Source organism: Bufo bufo, chromosome 1, assembly GCF_905171765.1.
Source record: "Bufo bufo chromosome 1, aBufBuf1.1, whole genome shotgun sequence".
Lineage (NCBI taxonomy): Eukaryota > Metazoa > Chordata > Amphibia > Anura > Bufonidae > Bufo > Bufo bufo.
In genome coordinates, this window is record NC_053389.1 from 641,871,771 (window position 1) to 641,894,150 (window position 22,380).

A 22,380-nucleotide genomic window follows, 5' to 3' on the forward strand; every position below is an offset into this window, starting at 1 on the left:
GCGTCACTTACAACCGCGGAAAAGTGGCCAAAATAGCATGCCTGCTTGCACAATTCATTTTGCATCCTCTGCCCACGCGAATGGGTTGTACCATAGGCCACGAATCTCTTAGCGAGCCTGTACTGCTGTGGCAAGCCTCCTGCGTACCCCTCTTTCACTGAATGGGTAAGCCTTTCATGGAGCTTTAAAAGATTCACATTGTTTGCCTTTTTCAAAAAAGGACATTGAGATGGAGTCACGAGATGTAAGTGATCAAGATGCTAACGATGAAGTAAAGGATTCGGAAGAAAATGAAGAAGATGCAAAGTCTGTCACCTTTCTATGTCCAGAAGATGAGAAGGACAGCGAACCAAATCTTACTAATCCGGACGAAGACACTGCGCAAGAACCTCGAAACCAAGTATGACAAGTGGTTACCTTCCAATCACACTGTAGAGTCTGTATTTGTTGGCTGCAAATTGCGTGTGAAGTATGCTGGTGGAGAGTTAGGCCTTATTAATGCGAGACTAGGGTCTGTTCCGGTGGGTCCCATCAGGAGACGAACCAAACGTCTTAACTACTTTCTCCTGCTGGGAACAGTTTTCTTTTATGGCTACTGCTTGTCATAAATTGTGCTCTGCTTTTCCATTTCTCGCTGATCTCTTAATTGGTGTAATTTTATGCTTTCAAATTTTTTTTTTCTCTCGCTTTCTGTCAATTTGTAACTGTAATGGTCTTGAAAGTGCACTAGTTATAGGATACTTGCACCGGATGTTATTTGTCACTATAGTAAACCGTAATATAACATAAGGAACTGGAAGCTACCCTGGAATAGAGAAGGAGCTCTTTGAGTTCTATTCACTTGAAGACTGCACCCCACGTTTATTTGAATAGGAAGACTGACGTCTTCCTGCTGAGACATAGATGACAGTGAAAGTAAAAATATTTTACCAGCCTCTAATTTAGGGTTGTTGCTGGTATCAAAATTTCGATACCCAATCGATACTTTTGTCCCAGTATCGATACGATACTGGGATTTCCATTTTTTCGAAACAGGGCTGCGCAGTCTAGTATCTCTGAACATGTGCGCGCTGCTGTCAGCGCGCTCATGTTCCCTCAGCAGCACAGGGGGGAAGGAAGCAGTCTCTCCCTCCCCCTGTGCTGCTGCCACCAATGGACGGAGAGAGGGGTGGAGGAGGGGGAAGGGCGCACTGCGCCACCAATGATAGTACTTTTCATGGGTCTGGACTTTAAGTATTAGGCTACACAGAGCGACACCCAGGGATCTCCCTGCACGTACTATTATTCCTGGGCGCTGCTCTGTTCGCCCGCTGTGCCCCATTACTGTCTCCTGCTCCATATGCTAATTACTATCGGAGCAATGGGGAGGAGACAGCAACTTCTCTAGTGGGCATTCCTTCTCCCCTGGCTGTAGTGCTGTCCAATCGCAGCGCAGGGAGAAGGAACGCCCACTAGAGAAGCTGCTGTATCGAGTATCGCAATACTTTTTTTTTTATGGTATCGAAACCGAATCCAAATTTTGATATCGCAACAACTCTACTCTAATTAGAAGATACAAAAATGGGATTCTTTAGTGGTTAATACCTTTTTTTTTTTTTTTTTTTTTTTTTTTTGAGAACACGGTATCAGAATATTGATATACAAAAATACATGGCAAAAGTGAGGAAGAGGAGACAACTGATGTAAAGCAGGTCCGTGATTGGAGAAGGGAACTAAAGGTCGGCCAGATCATCGCTAATACTGCCGTCGATAACCTGATGAACAAGCAAACGCTCGTTCATTGGGCAATCAAGATTTTTAGGCATGCTTAAAAAGTATCATTTGCCGTTGGCAGATGTTGCTGTAATCAGGATCTGCTGCCGGCAAACAGTGATTCAGTGTTCAGATAGCTGCATGTAATAGCAGCAGTGTCCTCTGCTAATGAGCAGGCGATTGCCGGGAAGGAGCGCTTGCGTCTTGACAACCGCCTACAAAGTCTTTTAAAGCGAACCAGTCACCATGAAAGTGCAAAATAATCTGTAGGCAGCATGTCATAGAGCAGGTGGAGCTGAGAAGATTGATATATAGTTTTTTTTGGGGGAAATATTCATCAAAACTTGTATTTTATTCATTTAAATCCCTACTTATTCTGGTCTTTGCAGTAAAGGAGGCGTTCCTATCAGTGATTGACAGCATTCCTGCAGCTGTCAATCACTGATAGGACCGCCTCCCTTACTACAAAGACCAGAATGAACAGGAATTTAAATGAATAAATTACAAATTTTACTGAATTTATTCCCATAAAACTATATATCAATCTACTCGGCTCCACCTGCTCTATAACTGGCTGCCTTTAGCTCAGACACCATGTTTAATGTGATGGGTTCCCTTTTAATGTAATACAGCCCTAACATTTGTAGAGGTAACTTGTTCTAGCAGTTACAGGTGAGGAGTGAGTCCTATTGTCCCAGATTTGGAAGACTTTCATGTCTGTGATCATAGCTGCAAATATGTTTAGGTAAAAGTAGATTTTGCTTTTCACCAATTACACCTTCATAGAGGAAACTAATTTAAAAATTAAAACCAATTAAAAGAAGCCTGTAGAGGAAACTTGTCCGAGTCCGGTGTGGACAGCAGTATCTCAGGGGTTCTAGAAGGCAGTCCTGTCTTTAGTGTGAGAAATTGCGTTGCCGAATGTTAGCTAGCAGTCTTGTAGACAGTGACTGACCGGGCCGCAGCTCTTCTGTGACATGGCAGGCAATACGTTCCTGTAGGTGAAGTGAGCAGTCTGTGTCTGAGCTGTGAAGCGGAAGGCTTAAAGGTCCAGTGTATCAGGATCTGTGAGCTCTGTACAGTTACTGACTGGAGGTATACGCCTCCTGCTCCTGTAGTCCACATGGCTGGAATGATGTTCAGCCAATCTATGCTTGTGATCCTTTATTTTAATTTTTTTAACAATCTGCATGCCAGAAAATGCTGTTTTACTTCTGGAAAATACCCTTGTAAATTGATTAACGTCTCCAGAAAAAAATGACATCCAACTGCAGTGATACCAATTTGAGATAAACGTTCAACGTGGCAGTCTCTGAAGGTGGGCAAATTACATAGGATATAGGTGCTGCAGATAGGGTGTTTAGCTCCATTTTTGTTCCTTTGAAAATGCTGTATTGGGCTACTTTCACACTAGTGCTTGTTACGTTCGTCAGGGAACGGCCTGTCGGTAACCTCTGTATCCCGCATTGCTGGAAGCTACAGTGTTGCAGTATTTTTCCGGCATATTTGCTGGGTTATGGCCAGATCTCCGCCGACCTCTGTTATAGTTATTGGGGCCGGACAGCAATGCTGTAGCTTTTGGCAGTGCTGTAGTTAAAGGCCTGAAGAAGGAGCTTATGAAGCATCTTCAAAGATACAGAATCCTTGAGCTGGGGTTCTGCCCAGGCCGCTCAGACCTTGCACTAGATTACTATTGTTTTGCTCAGTGCGTTAATTTATTAAACTCTGTCCAGCTTTCTTTTTAATGGGTGTTAACACTGCTAGGCTTGAACTCCTAAAGGGGTTGTCCACTTTCCTATTCTCAGGATAGGTCATCCATATCAGATGGGCAGGGGTCTGACTGCTGGCACCCCCACTGATCAGCTGTTTGAAGAGAACCCTGTGCTTGTATGAGTGTTCCAGTCTCTTCAAACAGCTGATCATTGGGGGTGCCGGCAGTCGGGATTTATTATTTTTTTAAAAATTTTTTTTTTAATCCAGTTCAAATCAAAATTGCTGATCAAATACTATAGTGTGTATGAGGCCCAGGGCTCTAACACTTTTGTCAAATACACCGTCCTATTTGGTGGGAAGAAGAGCGCAGTGTGCAGCACTAATTTCTCCCATTCAGAATATGGACACGGGGCTGAACCTAAGACATAAGTCAGTGGAATCTGTCAAGCACTGTTGGTGCACGTTATTACGGACACAGCACTTCTGTATGGAAAACCTAATGTGTGAACAGAGCCTAATCTAAATGACCTGAATAAATACTATAGTGCAGCCGAGCATTTGCTTCTCTGAGATTCTAAATGATCACACCGTGTGTGCTGCGACATTCTGCCGGGGTCAAGTTGGATTATTTGTCAAACTACACTTATCACCTCTCTGCAGGATAGACAATACATGTATGATGGGGGCCTTCCATTCCGTGAATGGAAACATACTGTGCATGTTCCACCGTTACATTCACATCTATGGAACTGACAGACGCACTAACATTCCATTCAAATGGGCCACCTGGGGACCCCTGATCTCTGGATTGCTCGCAGTCCCAAGTATTGGACCCCCCCCCCCCCCCCCCAAGCAATCACTCATCCTGTGGATCTAAATCAACAGGCTGCCTATCCCATCTGCATTATGGCAGTAAGATTGCACGTAAAGTTATCTTGACATATTTTTATGTTTTCGTAGCCGCATTATTGGCTTTGGTTTGCACACATGATGTGGCTCACAGAGCTGCCTTGGCCATTGTCTAGCTCACCGTTAATGACTTTGATTTGGATAGCTGCTTTACCTATCACTTTGGTGCTACGCAGTCATTTGTTTGAACACTCATGCCTGACTGGCAATGTATCTTCCTCCATTTGCTGTATGATTTTCACTTATTCTGGTGTCGCTGTAAGGGAAATTTGCTTGCCCTCATGGTGAGCAGCAATTCTGTATGGACATCTCGCACCAATTCCCCCTCCTACTAGACAGGTTCGCTAAGCACTGAGGAAAGAGAACAGCAGGTAAGTGACGGCAGAGACTCGTGTACATCATCCATGTGCTTTGGACTGCCCTGTGAGTGACCACAACTTGTATACCAATGTCATACATGGGGCATTTATTAGGAGTGTATTGAGACTTTTTTGCACTTATTTGCTCACATATGTTTAGACCATTGCATTTTTAGACCGTTCACTCCAGTGGTGAAGTGCATGGTTAACCTGTCCATCTGGCTAATCTAAAAAAAGCTATCATTGTCTCACTTTTGCTCCAGTAAAAGGGTCTGGAACGTAGAGTAACATCTCTACAAATGCACTAGATTTTCTGACCCTTGTGCGAAGTTTGGCCTAAATGACGGTAAAACTGCCAATAAGAATTCACCTTATAAATATCACTATTCCTCATGTTTGGTGTAATGTGGAGTAACTAATGTTAAAATGAGGAAACCAGGGGCAGGTGCAATTTCTTTTTATTTTAGGTAAAACATGATGTAGAAACTCTGCACCAAGGAATTGATCAGCTGCATCAGTATTGTGTGGTATTACTGCGTTCATACAGGTGGAATATCGTGCAAAGTTCATTTATTTCAGAAATGCAACTTAAAAGGTGAAACTAACATATGAGAGACTCATCACATGCAAAGTGAGATATTTCAAGCCTTTATTTGTTATAATTTGGATGATTATGGCTTATAGCTTATGAAACCCCAAAGTCACAATCTCAGGTACCCTTTGCTCAGTGGGTATGGATTAATTAGCTGACTAGAGTGTGACACTTTGGGCCTAGAATATTGAACCTTTTCATAAAATTTTAAGCTGCATTAATGCAATTCCTTTTAATTTGCATTACTGAAATAAATGGACTTTTGCACAACGCCCTGTTGGGTCTTTGCTGATGTGAGGAGAAGTTTTTCTATGTTGTGGTACTAAGCCGTGTAGGTGGTCTTGCACTGTATGCACCTCCATTGTTAAAGCCCCTTTAGCTGATTTCAGGGGTGGTACTTTTGTGTGGTTGTGTTGTAGTTTTTGAGAACTTGCACTTTGTTCTGCGGCAAATATCTTATACGGGATTGCGGTGTATTCACGATGGGCAGACTCCACCTGCCACTGTTGACCGCTTTCTCCTTATGTAGATGAATGGGGAGAACGTTGTGACCTGTGTTGGGAGGGCAGTAGGAGCCTGCACCTCAATGTTACATCTGCTTCTTCCTCAACGCTAGAATCGTGCTTGAACAAAACTTGTAAGTTCTTTAATGCTACAGCACATTGACAGATAAGAGACCACGGAAATCGGCGTCTGTCCATCACTACCTTATGCTGACAGGTTCCCTTTAACTGCTTCCTTATGGTCCATGTAAAGTGGTGTTTCTGAAGCTGCACTTTGTATGGTAGTCCTCAAATCTGTGCCATTCTCAGGGCATTATAGTGTTACATTTCTAGAGGGTTTACCTTTCTGTCTGATGGGCCAAGAGTAACGGAAGGAAATGTTTGTAGGTTTTCTATGCTGTTGAGTACCATAGTGTCATTTTCATCTGCCTAAAAATAACTAACTAAACTCTTCTTTAAATTGTTTTAAGGATAATGAAAATCAAGACATGCAGGCTTCCTCAGATCATGATGTGGTTGCTGATGTAAGTTTTTTTATTTTTATTGGTTCTGTCATGGTTTCTGCCATTTAGGACAGAACATGCATTGATATTCCTACCATCAGAGCAATTTATGATGGATCTCTCACAGCTTCATGGCTTCCATTATGGTCTCAAGCCAATAAGCGTGTATAGGTAACCTTAAAGGGGTATTCCCATCACAGACAATGGGGGCATATCTCTAGGATATGCCCCCATTGTCTGATAGGTACTGGGACCCGCACCTACGCCAAGAACTGAGCAGGGAAGGCGGTGGTGGGAGGACTCCGGGTTTCCCGGGGTCTGGCCAGCGCCAAGCGCTTTCCCCATACAAGTGAAAGGGGACGCACCAAGTTTGCGCTGCCGCTGTTCCCAGTAATTTCTATGGGGCTGACAGAAATAGCCAAGCCAGCACTTAGCTTTTTTCGGCGGCCCCATAGAAATGAATGAAGGGTGCATGCGCAGTGTCCTCCACCGCCTTCCCGCTCCGTTCTTGGTGTAGGTGTGGGTCCCGCACCTATCTGACAGTGGGGGGAATATCCTAGCGGTATGCCCCCATTGTCTGTGGTGGTGAGAACTAATACTCCTTTAAGGGTACAGCCATATGTGGGCATGAACGCTTTGAAATTGTGCAAAGTATAGATTTCAAAAAACTTATCTGTGTTGAGGAAATTTTTCACAACTAAATCTGCACAAAACTTTACAGACTTAAAATGCACAATTTATGAAATTCCACTGATTTCACTTGCAATAGGTGAAATATGCTCCAAATTTGCTCTGGAGCTAAATTTGTACAATTTGATAAGGTTCTTGAATCTCTAATTTTGGTTAGATCGCTGCAGATTTTTCCCCTATGGAAAGTTGTAGTTAAATGGAAAATAAGTGATTTTCATTGGTTAATCTAAAAAGTGCTTCAGATTAGCGATTACATTAGTTCTGGTCTTGAATGGTCTCTTAGATCCCTGTCTTAGAGATACACTTGGCCAGTTTTGTAGGTATGATTAAGAATCCAAGCAATAATTGCACCATCTTGTGTATGAGTTACGGTCCCATAAGTCATGTGATTGATAACCTATACCAGGGACTGTCTACAGCTATTGGGGCATGCTGGGAGCTGAAAAATTGGGTGTCATTATTTTTCCTCACTTCATTGGAGCAGCAGTACTGGAATTGTCCATAGCCGCTCATCCTTTTCCTGTCGTAAAAGTAACATGTACAATGCCTTGCAAAAGTATTCACCCCCTTGCCTTTTTTCGTGTTTTGGTGCCTCACCACCTGGAATTAACATGGATTGTTTGAGGATTTGCATCATTTAATTTACAGAACATGCCCACAACTTTGAAGAGGTTTGTTTTTTATTGTGAAGCAAACAACAAATAGGACAAAATAACAGGAAAAGTCAATGTGCATAACTATTCACCTTTTGCAGCAATCACAGCTCCAAGTCGCTTTGGATAAGTCTCTATGAGCTTGCCACATCTTACCACTGGGATTTTTGCCCATTCCTCCTTGCAAGACTGCTCCAGCTCCTTCAAGTTGGTTGTATGCGCTTGTGAACAGCAATCTTTAAAGGGACACTGACAGGGCCAAAAGGCGGCGCTTCAAACGGCAGTTGTGGCGAGGCTGGCTGGGCGCAAGCTGAGGTGAAACACCGCCCCTTGGGCAGATTGAACCCGATTCCAGCAGGTTATAAAACTTCACATTACTGTAGTTATAAGGTAGACAGGGGGGATACTTACATGATTCTTATACACTTTATAAGACCTGTATGGATATATATATATATCTCTATCTATATATATATATCTCTATCTATATATATATATATCTCTATCTATATATATATATATCTCTATCTATATATATATATCTCTATCTATATATATATATCTCTATCTATATATATATATATATCTCTATCTATATATATATATATATATATCTCTATCTATATATATATATATATCTCTATCTATATATATATCTATATATATATCTCTCTCTTAATATGCTTTTTGGCCCTGTCAGTGTCCCTTTAAGTCTGACCACAGATTTTCTATTGGATTGAGATCCGGACTTTGACTAGGCCATTCCAACACATTTACATGTTCCCCATAAACCACTCAAGTGTTGCTTTAGCAGTGTGTTTGGGGTCATTGTCCTGCTGGAAGGTGAACCTCCGTCTTAGGCTACTTTCACACTAGCGTTCGGGTGTCCGCTCGTGCGCACCGTTTGAAGGGGCTCACGAGCGGTCCCGAACGCATCCGTCTGGCCCCAATGCATTCTCAGTGGAGGCGGATCCACTGAGAATGCATCCGCCTGCCAGCGTTCAGCCTCCGCTCCGCTCAGTGAGCGGACACCTGAACGCTGCTTGCAGCGTTCGGGTGTCCGCCTGGCCGTGCGTAGGCGAGCGGATCCGTCCACACTTACAATGTAAGTCAATGGGGACGGATCCGCTTGAAGATGACACTATATGGCTCAATCTTCAAGCGGATCCGTTCCCCATTGACTTTCAATGTAAAGTCTGAACGGATCCGCTCAGACAACTTTCACACTTAGAAAATTTTCTAAGTTTTAATGCAGACGCATCCGTTCTGAACGGATGCAAACGTCTGCATTATCGGAGCGGATCCGTCTGATGAAACATCAGACGGATCCGCTCCGAACGCTAGTGTGAAAGTAGCCTTAGCCTCAAATTACTCAGTGTGGTACAGGTTTTGCTCAAGAATATCCCTGTATTTAGCACCATCCATCTTTCCCTCAACTCTGACCAGTTTCCCAGTCCCTGCTGATGAGAAACATCCCCCCAGCATGATGCTGCCACCACCATGTTTCACTGAGGGGATGGTGTTCTTTGGGTGATGTGTTGGGTTTGCGCCAGACATAGCGTTTTCTTTGGCCGAAAAGTAAAATTTTAGTCTCCTCAGACCAGAGCACTTTCCTCCATACATTTTGGGCGTCTCCCACATGCCTTTTTTTACAAACTCACAACGTGCCTTTTTGTTTTTTGCTAAAAGTAATGGCTTTCTTCTGGCCACTCTGCCATAAAGCCCAACTCTATGGAGCGTACGGCTTATTGTCGTCCTATGTACAGATACTCCAGTCTCTGCTGTGGAACTCTGCAGCTCCTCCAGGGTTACCTTAGGTCTCTGTGCTGCCTCTCGGATTAATGCCCTCCTTGCCCGATCCTAGAGTCTTGGAGGGTGGCCGCCTCTTGGCAGGTTTGCTGTTGTGCCATGTTCATTCCATTTGGTTATGATCGATTTGATGGTGCTTGGATATTTTTTTTATAACCTAACCCTGACTTGTACTTCTCAACATTGTCCCTTACTTGTTTGGAGAGTTCCTTGGTCTTCATGGCAGTGTTTGGTTAGTGATGCCTCTTGCTTAGGTGTTGCAGCCTCTGGGGCCTTTCAAAAAAAAAAAAAAAAAGGTGTGTATATGTAATGACAGATCATGTGACACTTAGATTGCACACAGGTGGACATCATTTCACTAATTGTGACTTCTGAAGGTAATTGGTTGCACCAGAGCTTTTTATGGGCTGCCTAACAAAGGGGGTGAATAGATACACACATGCCAATTTTCGATTTCTGAACAATAGTTTTATTTGTATATTTTTCTCATTTCACATCATCAACTTAGACTATTGTGTTCTGATCCATCACATAAAATTCAGATTAACAAAACATTGAACTTAAGGCTGTAATGTAACAAAACACGAAAAAAGTCAAGGGGGTTTATACTTTGGCAAGGCACTGTATATTAGGGATCCTGCGTACAGAAGTGCTGACATTTAGCTCCTTAGTGTGGAACCCCATAGTTTGCCTGACTTATGGAAATATTGTTCCAGTTCTTCCAGTAAAGCAGGTGATACCTGACGGATGCTGTGGTGCAGAAGAGTCACATTTCCTTTAATAAGAGCTGTGTCCTCGCTGAGCAGACCTGTTCACTGAAAATTCATTGACCAAATGTTGGCTAATAGTTAATTAACCTGGTACAATAACAATATTTGTTTTGCAGATACTTGTCATAATGGTTTGCGACATGTGGATGAAATTTTATTTAATGTGTTTTTGCATGTTAATCTGGGCCTTAACTGAAATATCGGCCTTTGGATACAGAGCAGGATCTAAAACCTAAACACATTATCCTAATATTGTTGGAATTTCTTCATCTGACATAATTACTTATCTGTGTAGAAATGTGGGGACCAAGGGGACCTGATGCCAGTCTTGCCCTGCCCCATCTAAGGGTGCTTAAGCTAATGGCAGAGACCCTGAATAAAACATTAGATGACTGTTTAATGGACTCATTCGGGACAATTCTGGCATCTCTAAGGAATAAGTTATACATTTTCTTACATATAATCAATCCCTAAAGTGGCTCCAAACCAAAATTCATGGCACTTACACCCCTGTCATGATCTAGCACCGAAACAGGTGACAGTTTGCTAAATAGAAGACCTTTAACCAAGCCTTTGTAACTTACTATGGCATACATGTTCCTTATACACCCAGTATCTTCAGTGATCTGCCTCTGCTGCCCTTCACCACTATGTATTGCATGGCTGGTGGCTCATTTGTTTGATATGTCATGTAATTCTACATTTCCCATGCATTGATGACTCGGGGGTATCATTTTTTTTCACTGGAGCAGTGTAGGGTAGCTGATGTATTGGGCAGTTTGCTTTGGAAAAGGTTTGTACAGTTACACAAGCGGTGTTATAGACTTGTTCATAAATGGATCTGACTTAAAGGGGTTGTCTCACTTCAGCAAATGGCATTTATCATGTAGGGTAAGTTAATGACCACCCTGTAATTGAGCAGTTGTGGTCCTGCTTGCACACTATAGGAATAAGCGGCAACCTGTCTGGTACTATGGGATGCGTATAAGCATGCGTGCACCGCAGATCCTGTCCTGGTCACCTTATATATGCGCTGCAAAGGAAGCAATATGGATAATCACAATACATTAGGAAGTACCTTGTATTAACTTTCTCTACATAAGTGCCATTTGTTAAAGTGAGACAACCACTTTTAAAAAGCTCAAACATGTTAATAGTGATTTAAATGGCAAAGTAAAAAGCCTAAATTCATTATTTCCCCCCCCCCCCCCCCCCCCCCCCTATTTTTTTTTAGGAAGGAGAAGAGGATGACAATGCTAAAGGTTAGTTGGTAAAAAACTTTTTTGCTTTTAGTTTAAGAAAACCTAGCCTAGGTTTCCCGACTGAAACAATTGCAATCAAATATTTCAAGAGTAATCAAGACGAAATATCTGTATGCACATTGGACTCGGAAGTAAATGTAGCATGTTTTAATTTTTTTTGTTTTTCTGAAAGGTAAGTTTGAGCTTCAGGTTTCTGCTCGCACATCAGTACAGAAAACCATTATAATTTAAAGGTTTTCACTTCTGGAACACTTTGTCTATGCCCGAGGAGGACTGCTGCTACTACTACTGCTACTAATGTACTTGCTACCTACCATTATGTGGATTGTATAAACAGTTGTATATGGGATTTTCTAGAAGATCTGGAACCAGCTCATATGCATATACGAGATACACGGATACCTATGTTGTCCTCGCATAGTAGTGAGGAGATCTCTTGGAGTGTCATTCCTGGCTGCACTGAAGCTCGTGAAGTAAGCAGAAGAATTGTATGTCCAGCCTTTGGCATGTACACTTGGACACTGATGAACTACATGAAATGATTGTTCTGACATTACCTTGGATATGAAGATCTGCTTTTGAGTTGGGTGTGATTGAAGAATTTCCTGTCATTGGACTTGTGGGATCTTTAGGAAGACGTTGTGTCATGAATCTACAAATGGATGAAGAGACTGACCTGCTTTGAGGAGCATGAGGTTTCAAGTTAATTTGTTGGAAATAGGTCTGACTTTTCTAAAGATTTCTCATGGATTTGGCACCCCATATTATGAAGCACAGCAAGCCTGGAGCCATGGACCACTATCATATCGATTATGCTGTCTTGCCATGAAGAATGTCCTCTTGTTTGTCTAACATTCTAAGCAATGTTTTCTGTTAACCAGATTTTCTTTCTCTAGGTCCTGCGCTACACTTTGAAATTGTTTAAACTTCTGATTTTGCCATGTTTATTCCTGTTAAATCCTCTTAGATATAACAGGTTCTGGTGATGGTACACAAGAAGTTTCTAAACCTGTTCATTCAGAAGAAAACGGATCAGATCCAGTTGTCAAAGAAGACATGGAAGCTGGCACTTCTCTGAAAGAAGCCGAGGATGATAATGTTTCTGTCACACTCCAGGCTGAAGATGCCATCACTATCGATTGTGATGGAGACGACCTCCTAGAAACAGGTAAAAATGTGAAACTTGCAGATTCGGAGGCATGCAAGCCAAAAGAGGAGGAGGAGGAGGAGGAGGCGGCCAGTGACCCCAAGGATGGCCTGGAGGAACAAAAAGATCATATGTCGGAGAAGAAAAAAGATGAGAAAGAGGAGAGTGCTAAAGGCGATGGTGTTAAGAAGGAATCCAGAGAAGGTTCAAAGAGAGCTGAATCTGGAGATAAAGAGAAGGATTCTCAGAAGAAAGGTCCATCATCCACAGGGGCCTCAGGTCAAGCAAAGAGGTTTGTTTTTCTATGTCAGTTCATTAAGATGCTGATTACCAGCGTTCCCTAAGAGCACTCTACATTAAGGGGTAGCATCAAGAATTTAATTAGCACCTTGCCTTGTGTGTGTAATGCGTTTTGAGCCTCATAAGTTCCTTTTTTTTTATTTTTTTACTTTATTTTTTTTTTAATCCAAGATTTTCCCAGTTCTACTGCCAGCAATTTTATTTTTATTTTTCCAAATTGACAAGTTTCTAAAAACTCGTCCTGGTGATGGTAAGGAGCAGCTGCCCGTTTGAACACAAAATGAAGCCAAGTCCCATTCTTGAATTCTGGAGAAGATTTACCATATTTCCACACTGAATATATTTGTCAGAAAAAAATCTCGATCTTCAGGCTTCCTGGGGAGAATGAGATCAAGAAGCTTTCAGGGAAACCTATTGATCCTCTAAGACTCAATTGAACCATTGCAAGGTGTTTTATGTGTATTTTGATTGTTTTGCATAGGAAATATTGATCTCTTTTTCACTTTATCTTTCTTAATCATTTACCTTTTGCAGCTCTTCCAAGGACAAAACCGCATCTAAAGATGATAAAGGTAGGCAGTTTTCATCCCTAGGTTTTTAATGTGTATTTAGAATTGAAATCAAACTTTTAATTTCTACATTATAAACCACAGTATGTTTAGAGAGGTAGGTCAGAGATTGGAGTATGAAATCAAGATCAGACTACACAGGGTTTGTTTGTAGTCTGTAACCATGGGAGACAGGTTCTGTAAACATTGTTTAATAAATAAATGCTGTAACTGTTTACATACACCTTTTTTATTCCATGGAGACCAACCTTTTCAAAATGAAGCCACTTTGACAGTCAGTGAGATGGCTCTAATACATTTCTTAGTGACTTGTATATGTGATTGGAGGCTTTCCCACACAGACCCTTCAGGAAAGGCTTCTCTGCTTTGTCATTGGATCGGATACTGTTCTGAGCACTGAATATAGGCTTTATGCACTGAGGTGATTTACCGCTATTGTTAGGCTGAATTCACACATGCTGCTCTTGTTTTAACTGTTTGTTGTACCAGACATGGCTACAACAGTGAGACGTCGGTCTTTTCTGTCCATGCTGTCTGTGTGAACACAGCCTTACACAAGTGTTTGTATTTTGCATGACAAAAATTGACAGGTTGTTTTTAGGGTGGTTGACCTAATCTGCTATTTTTTGCCCTTTAGGGCACGGAGAACTTATTACAGGAAATTATGACATGGATATTAGTTTGCATCAGTTTAGGCCTGTGATAATAGTATGTGCGAATCCTGTCAGCAGGAGGAACCTCGCTGAACCAGACATACTGTGTGGTTGGGGTGATCCTGCTGATACTTTGTCTTGTGAAAATTGGTTGCTGTGTTCCCACAAAAAGATTATGGGGGAGATTTATCAAAACTGGTGTAAAGGAAAACTGGCTTAGTTGCCTATAGCAACCAATTGATCCTTTCATTTATTTTATTTTTTAAAGGCGCTCTGACAAATGTAAGGTGGAAGCTGGTCGCTGTGGGTAACCAAGCCAGTTTTCTATTACACATTTTGATAAAGCTTCCCTTTTTTCTTTATGCAAATGTCTACGTCTGTGCACGGAGGGGCAGAGTCTCTCCCCTCAGTGCTCCTCGGCTGTCCCATTTTGGCCACACCCATTAGACCTCAATTTTATGAAAATTAAAAGTAGTTTTCTTGGGAAGATCAGATTTACACAAGATGAGCACCATTTTAACCAGCACAGCAGGCAATATGCCTGGTTTAATAGGGTTAGTAGCTTTTATATTGGTGACCATCAATATCTGATCAGACACCCCGCACCCCTGTCAGTTGAGTAGTACACAATGGGACATCTATGTAGTTCCACCATCAGAGCTACTCCCAAACAGCTGACTGATATGTGGTGGTGAACCTCTGCTGACCACATTGATAGCCTGATGATAGGACATCCATATAAAAGGGCTTGACAACCCATTTAGTTGCAATGAACAACTTGATATGACCTTTTTCTGAATGAGTTGTTCATGTCTGGTTGGTAAAATTTGTAGTCTTGGGTGACAGTGCTAAAACTTAAAATGACAAATGTCTGATCTGTGCCATGATCGGTGGCCTGAGCTGAACTCCCACTTCTGGGATGCCACCAGCAGACTGACTGAAAAATATCTGACGTGGCATCAACTTTTCCACATATCTGCCTTCAGTGAGTGCGTATCAGAATGGTGCTGATAATTGCCAGACAATGGTGTAAATCTATCAGCCATCCAAAGTCTCTCTTGCAGTGTAAAGGGGGTTGTCCATTTCTAATTATATTTCCCATAATCGATTTGTTGTGACATGCATCTGTAAGGCACATCATAACTTGGCCCCAAGTCCTCATCTGTGGGCTGTGTAAACTCCAACAATATAGGTCAGATCATAACTTTCAGGAATATGACTGTAGTGACGTGATTCTCCCATATCCACGCTTTTTGTGCTGTCCCTGGACAGATCCTCTTGCAATCAGCAGTAAATAAATGCGGTCAGCTCAAGTGCAGAAATGGATCAGTCTTTGGCACACAGGAGTGATTGAATCACGTTCCACTGTCCTATTGTGGGGGTTTCACGTACCGGTGACCAGACCGGCCCACAGTGTCACGTGACAAGGGTTGCCCTTCAGGCCGATTCACCTCACACGCTGTTAGGCCCTGCACCAGGCCATAATTCGAGCTTAAATCGCCACTAGTGTTGAGCGAACTTGTGTTTTAAGTTCGGCGTCTAAAGTTTGGGTTATCGAAGAATTGCGTTATAGATTCCGCTACCACGGACCGTAACTTGGTCCATGGTAGCGGCATCCATAACGTATATCTTCGATAACCCGAACTTAAAACACAAGTTCGCTCAACACTAATCGCCACCTGAAGCCTGCAAGCACACTCACGCAATAACACAAAACTTCCTTTGTGACGCCAAATATCCCAGGAATCAAATTTTTATAACTTCCCTCCAGGGGCAGGCCTGAGGGGGATTCTCACTCCCACCTCTGACTCAGCCCCTCTGGGCCGAGCTTCATTACACATGCAGCCGGCCCACTGGCCATCTAGGGAACAGGTATGAAAATATCCAAAATATATTTTCCCAGTTGCCCTTGTGAGGATACAGGCCCCAGGCCTTCATAATTCATATCTCACCGTTCCGAGTCCTAGCATATCAAACGTGACACGTCCAAGACGCTCGGAAGGTGAGATCCTTCTTTTAAGAAGATGGTGAGTTGTTACACCTTGTCTAGTGTCCATGCGATGCCCCCATCATACCAGAGGCGATGAGCTGGATTTTGGGGACATCTGCGCCCTCCTGAACAAGTTATGAAGGATTACAAATTATTAATTCTCTGGTTAGGAAGCCCCCTGCTGACAAAAGGTGCCAGAGAGTCTGCAGTCTCCTGTCCCAGGTGTGACCGCAAACGGGGGCCCATCCTGGTTAGCATCTCTGTGCGAACTACCTCCCGGGACAATTTGGCTTTTTCCCACTAGGTCCAAGGCAGACAGCTCAACTCTTTATGCAGCCTTAAACCAATTCATAAAATATATATATATTTATATAGGATGGTACGAGTTGGTGGTCTACATTGTGGATTATTGTTACAGTAACTGCACTTTGTAAAAATGTTTGTCTTAATGGTGGGTGTCTGTACTGAGAGGTGTTGGAAGCGTTCAGCTGAGCTGTCTCCTCGCTGCGCAAGGCTGCCTCAACAGAATGTCTGTGCCTGTCTTCAGTGCTATCGTCAGCTAAGTGCTTCTAAAGGGTGTATTGGACACCCTGATGCTGCAAGCAAAGTGTTCCCTTAGAGGACACTGCTGCTATTACATGCAGAGAAGCGATTGCTGTATCATTGCTCGTCCCCCATGCAGGACAGCGGTGTGCCGGCGGCAGATCGTGATTACACAGCACCAGGCAATCGGAGGCAGTATTAGACTGCTAGATTGCCAACCATCGGTGCTACAAACGCTCGTTGGAGATTATCGGGCAGAAAATCTGCCCATCTAATATAACCTTAAGGACTCGTTTAGACGGCCGTATGCTGTCTGCAAAAATGCCTTCTGCATTTTTGCGTATCCGTAGACTTCAATGGGGCCACGTCCTGATTTTCACTGAAAAGTATAGGACATGTTTTATTTGTTGTGTGGAGCCGGGGAACGGAAGAAAAGGGCCCCATAGCAGTGAATAGGTCTGCATCTGATATGCAATTTTGCGGATTAGATGCGCAAAGCAACATACGGCTGTCAGAATGAGCCCTAACTCCTAGTTTTAGCAACCGAATTATCAATCGGACCCCCGCTGATCAATACCTTTCATATGTCACTTAACCTGTCAAAAGTTTGTACAAAGAGCGTTTAAGTGTATTTGGAAAGTCCTATAAAATTGAGTGGACAAAATAAGCCGAGGAAACTCTGGACGCCACGATGTCTATTCTATTTTTTATTAATTTTGTTACACTATAGACATCAGTCGCAGTTTTATGGCTTGCATGTTTTGGATGTTCTTCCATACTCTTATGATGTGTGTTTTCTTAAAGGAAGTATTAGTAGCACAAGTGGAAGCTCCGTGAGAAACCTGTGGGTCAGCGGACTGTCATCGAATACAAAGGCTGCTGATTTGAAAAATCTTTTTGGGAAATATGGAAAGGTAAGACGTTTTCTGATTTATGGGGGGATGTAATTTTGTTTCTTTTGGAAATTTTTCTTGCTTAACATGCGGATCCATTGAAGTCAGTAGGTCCGCTTCTTTGGGGTGCACACTACCAGTATTCGTGTTTTGAAGATCCACAGTTTGCAGTCCGCAGAACTGACATGGTATTGCGAATGCACCCCAACATGAACATCTAGATCTCGGCAGTCTTTCTCTGCCTGTGACATCACATCCATTGGTCACATGGCCTTTCTGCAGCTTGCTTGCCTTCGTGAATGGGATTGAGCTGCAATAGCAGTACATCTGCTGTACACTGCGTGGTGCTGTGCTTGCTGCACCGCTGAGCGCTAACGCAGCACGTTGCTGGTAGGAGGCCTAATAGCATCAGCACAGTCTTGGGTGGTTGTTGCAGACTACCATGTCGCCCTATGCCCCAGAAGGTTAAGCGGTAGGAATAAAAATGAAAATCTAATTTTTCTTTTTTGTCACTTTATCCCCCCAAAATTGATTTAAGTGTTTAGAGTCATGTGTACCCCAAAATGGTACCAAGAAAATCAATTTCTCCCAGTAAAAAACAAGCCCTCAGAGCTCAGTAAATGGAAATGTAAAAAGTCATGGCTGTCAGAAATTAGTGATGCAAAGAGAATTGTCATTTTTTTAAGGGGTTTTACTCTTTTGAAAATAAACAAAATAAAAACTATATAAATTTAGTATCCTAGTAAGCTTGGAAAAAAAATTCCAAACTTTTAACATTTTTACTCTCATTTTACCCTACAAAGTATATTCCCCCTTTTTCCAACACTAGCTATTGTAAAGTAAACGGTGCCATTAAAATAATACTTGTCCCTCAAAAAACAATGCAATTCTAATGCAGCACTTTCTATTACACAGATGCCAGTTTCTTTTCTTTTGTGAGACAGCATTTAGCTTCCTCTACTCTTTAATCCGCTTGTAGTATTAATTTCAGCAACTAATATACTTTGTTTCCATTTATCTTCATTTTCACAGTATGGCGGTGGATGTATACCTTGTTCTCTACATCAGGTGGCTTATCCACAACAACCTAGTGAATTATACAAGCTCAGCTGATCCAAGTGTGCATGTTTAAGGAGGAGATGAAAGTAGCCACTGGCATTAGTGTTCAGCAGCTATCTTGTTTAATTATCTTTTAACGTTTTGTTTAATAAAAGTACAGAAGAGCCACTTATGTTTAAGGGAACCTGTCATTAACTTTCTACTGCCCATACACGGCAGAATAACGTAGACACAGGTAAGTGGATGTCAGCGGTCTGTCATTTATAAGTTAAAAGTAAGTGGTTGCCGAGAACCAACATCACAATCATTGCAGAGTGGGCCTGGAAAAGAGTCCCGGCCACCTGAGGAGTCCTGGTTATTCATGATCTCCTGCCCACCTGCTGATGACTGACAGTCTTCTACCTAGTTTTCTCCCTTTCTCTCTAGGAGAGAACTGCCAATCATCAGCAGATGGGTGAGAGCAGGAGGTTATGAATAATGACTCTTCTCGGGTAGATTTGACTCTTTACAAGGCCTGGGCTGCAATGATTGCCAGTTCTCCGCAACCACTTTTAGCTCTTGAGTGACACACCACTGAAATCGGCATTTGTCACTAATTTATGCTCCGTGAGGTCAGCATAAAGTTGATGACAGGTACCCTTTAAGAGTAATTTACTGTCACCATCTGATTCTTATTTTTCTTTATCTTCTCAGGTTTTAAGTGCAAAGGTAGTTACCAATGCAAGGAGTCCAGGGGCAAAATGCTATGGGATTGTCAGTATGTCATGTAGTTCTGATGTTTCCAGATGTATCTCTCACCTCCACCGCACAGAATTGCATGGCCAGCAGATATCTGTGGAAAAGGTATACATTTTTTTCCCCCTCCTAATTGTACATCGAGTTGCTCTCCCTTCCCTATAAGATTTGTATGTATCTTTTTTATTTTTTGTTTTTTATTCTCGTCCAGTGGAAGAATGATCCTTCAAAAAGAGAGCAGAAGAAGGAAGGTGATGAGAAAAGTGGGTCTGGCAGAACGTCTGAGAGAAGATCTTCTGGAGGGGACAGAAGAAGCAAGTAAGAATCACACGTACTTCTGGTATGAAATATTTCTCTACTTGTCAAATATATGTCACTAAAATGGCTACTTTTGATCCTGCTGAAGGAGTCAAAGTTCTTCTAAGAAAGAGGACAAAAGATCTGACAAGCCTGAAAAAAAAGATGGCAAAGATGTCAAGAAGGATGGCAAAAATGAGAGCGATAATGGAGCTGGAAGTTCTCACCATGACAATGCAGACAAGAATGCAGACAAGAACGAAGAAAGGAAGCGGCCAGGTAAGAAGAGCCTCAAATGTGCGGAATGGAACCATCTATGTTTAACCCGCTGGTTAACCATGTTGTGTGATATGCCTGTGTAATGACTTTTAGCACTATAGTATTTCACTGCAATCCTTGAAGTAAATGCTCCCCTTAAATGGTTCCAACTTTCTTCGCTCACAGAGGTACTTATCTTGCATCCCAACACCCCGGCGTCGCTTCTCATACCGGCACGGCCGCCGCTGCATCTCCCTGTTAAAACATTCGGTGGCAGGGGGGAGACGGCCAATAGCGGGTTGCGACGGAAACCAGCTTCCTTAGCGTCACCTGCAATGCTAGGGAGGCTCGTCCCCGTTGCGGCCTGCTATTGGCTGCCCCGCCCGTCGCAGGATGTTTTCATCTGTGCGACAGGGAGATGGAGCAGCTGTTGCAGGTATGGGGAGCGAGGTAAGTACAACCGCTATGGGGGACATTATAGTTCTTGGATAACCCCATTAAAGCGCAGTACACTAAGCTTTTCCATCCTGCAGAATTCTGTAGTGTACATTAAACGGGAGACATAAATGTGATGTGAACTGTTAGCGGTGTACACCAAAACAAGACTGCTGAGTCCAGTGATTGGCTTCAGTGGTTGTGAGTAGATGGGCACATTATTGCTCCAGTAAAGAAAGATCTTGAGGATCTTGGGGTTAAACAGGCGAGTATTGGTGCTTTTGTTGTTTTTATGCCATTTCTTCCCTCTGACCAATATTTTTGTGATAATTCAGCTAATCTCTACAGTTTACAGCACTTACTAATAGATTTGTACTTTCCAAGATGTGGTGTTTCCCTGATGTAATATGGCCACATGACCCTGCTGCCTCTGACCCCGATCAGCGACTCTTGCATTATTTGCCGATTTCTCAGCACTTTAAACACTGAGAATACAAAGCATTACTGCTCATGTGACATTTCCTCCTTGGTGCAGAGCACCCCCAGAATGAAACCTATCTTTATCACCCATGAATTGGAGGTAGATGGTCTATGCCGAGTGACAGGAAATGAGGTATAATGGAAAGTATAGTTTTCTCGCCCAATTCCTTGGGGGACACAGGAAACCTTGGGTATAGCTCATCTCCATAGGAGGCGTGACACTAAGTGAAAGACTGTTAAGCCCCTCCTCCAGCAGCTATACCCTCAGCCTGGAGCGAGCGACTACCAGTTTTTTGCTTAGTGTCAAGGAGGCAAGACACTCTCTGCACTGCAGAGCTGTCTTTGCTAAAGATTTTATTTTTTCTCTTTTATTATTTTCAACTTTTTTTCCTTTTTTTAACAGGGACAACAGAGTCGCATTAGACCTCTCTGTTTTCCCGGGGTTGAGCTGCGCCAGTGCCGGTTATCCGCACTGCTGCCTCCCCCACAGAAGAAAAGGAGGACCAGGGCAGCCCAGCTCCCCTGCATCCCGCCAGCACAAGGGTCGCCCACCTGCAAGCCCCTCTCCAGCTCCCTGCCACTTCGGTGCCAGTGGCTGAAGGGGCGTCCCTGCTGGATGGACAGAGGGTGAAAACGTCGATGGTGAGGTGGCTGTGCAGCCGTTCTACCCCCTCCCCCCCCCCCCCCGTTAGGGCCTGATGCTGCTGTCCCCTCTGCCTGACCTTCATGTCAGTTACAAGTTACAGCTCTCTTAGCTGTGAGTCCTGCGGCTCCTTTGTGTGTGGGGCAAAAGCGGAGCGATGCTCGTGGGGGAGGGTTACAGCGCAGTTTTACCTCAGGTGCGGTGGCCGTGGGCCGCCTTTCGTTATCAGCTGCTGGATAGCAGGCACACGTGTACTGCGGCTGTGTTCAACTGTCGGCTGATATTCTGACAAGCGCACGCTCTTGTCCGGCCACTGGTGTGCGTTCGCCTCCGCTTATATGGAAGTGAACGGGGGACATTATTCTGTGGGGTTTCGGCGGCATGTAATATTTTGAATCACGCGCGCGAGAAGTCTTATCGGTGGGCGGAGCTTCGTTCCGTTCCACTGTACATGTTAGGCTTCAGTCAAGGGGCGGACGTCTTTCTTCCCGCTCCTCACTAGCCCCGCCTCCTCTTCGTGCCTGCCTGCTCTCAGGACAGATTACCTCAGGGCTCTGAGGACCGCTGCTGTTGCCGCTGCTGTGCCGTCTGCTCCCACTGTGACCTGGTAGGACTGTTGACCCCTTCCAGCACTGCAGCCCTCTGGCCTGGACGTTTTTGTATATTACTTCCAGCCAACATGTCTGACCCCTCAGTGCCTGCTGGTCCTTGGTATCATACCTGCACCGCATGTAAGGCACCCCTTCCTCAAGGGCAGCCTGACCCGCATTGCTCGGCTTGCAAAGCCCCATTACAGGGTCCGCCATCTGCTGTGTCACCCCCTGGCCTCTTGGATCCCCCTGACTGGGCTAGATCCCTTTCCC

The 22,380-nt window shown here is 43.4% G+C and overlaps 1 protein-coding gene across 4 annotated transcripts in view; it reads left to right on the top strand.

Moving 5' to 3' along the window:
* The window catches only part of SLTM (SAFB like transcription modulator), a 52,372-nt gene that overhangs the window by 14,018 nt on the left and 15,974 nt on the right, over positions 1–22,380 (top strand). For 2 of the 4 annotated variants that reach the window (XM_040413876.1, XM_040413877.1), the window contains exons 4-12: positions 221–400; positions 6,299–6,352; positions 11,488–11,515; positions 12,483–12,954; positions 13,497–13,534; positions 17,522–17,631; positions 19,363–19,512; positions 19,616–19,722; positions 19,811–19,980. In XM_040413876.1, coding sequence (XP_040269810.1) covers positions 221–400; positions 6,299–6,352; positions 11,488–11,515; positions 12,483–12,954; positions 13,497–13,534; positions 17,522–17,631; positions 19,363–19,512; positions 19,616–19,722; positions 19,811–19,980 — 1,309 coding nt within the window. The remainder of the gene's footprint in view (positions 1–220; positions 401–6,298; positions 6,353–11,487; positions 11,516–12,482; positions 12,955–13,496; positions 13,535–17,521; positions 17,632–19,362; positions 19,513–19,615; positions 19,723–19,810; positions 19,981–22,380) is intronic. The other 2 variants (XM_040413878.1, XM_040413879.1) reach the window with 1 other exon arrangement.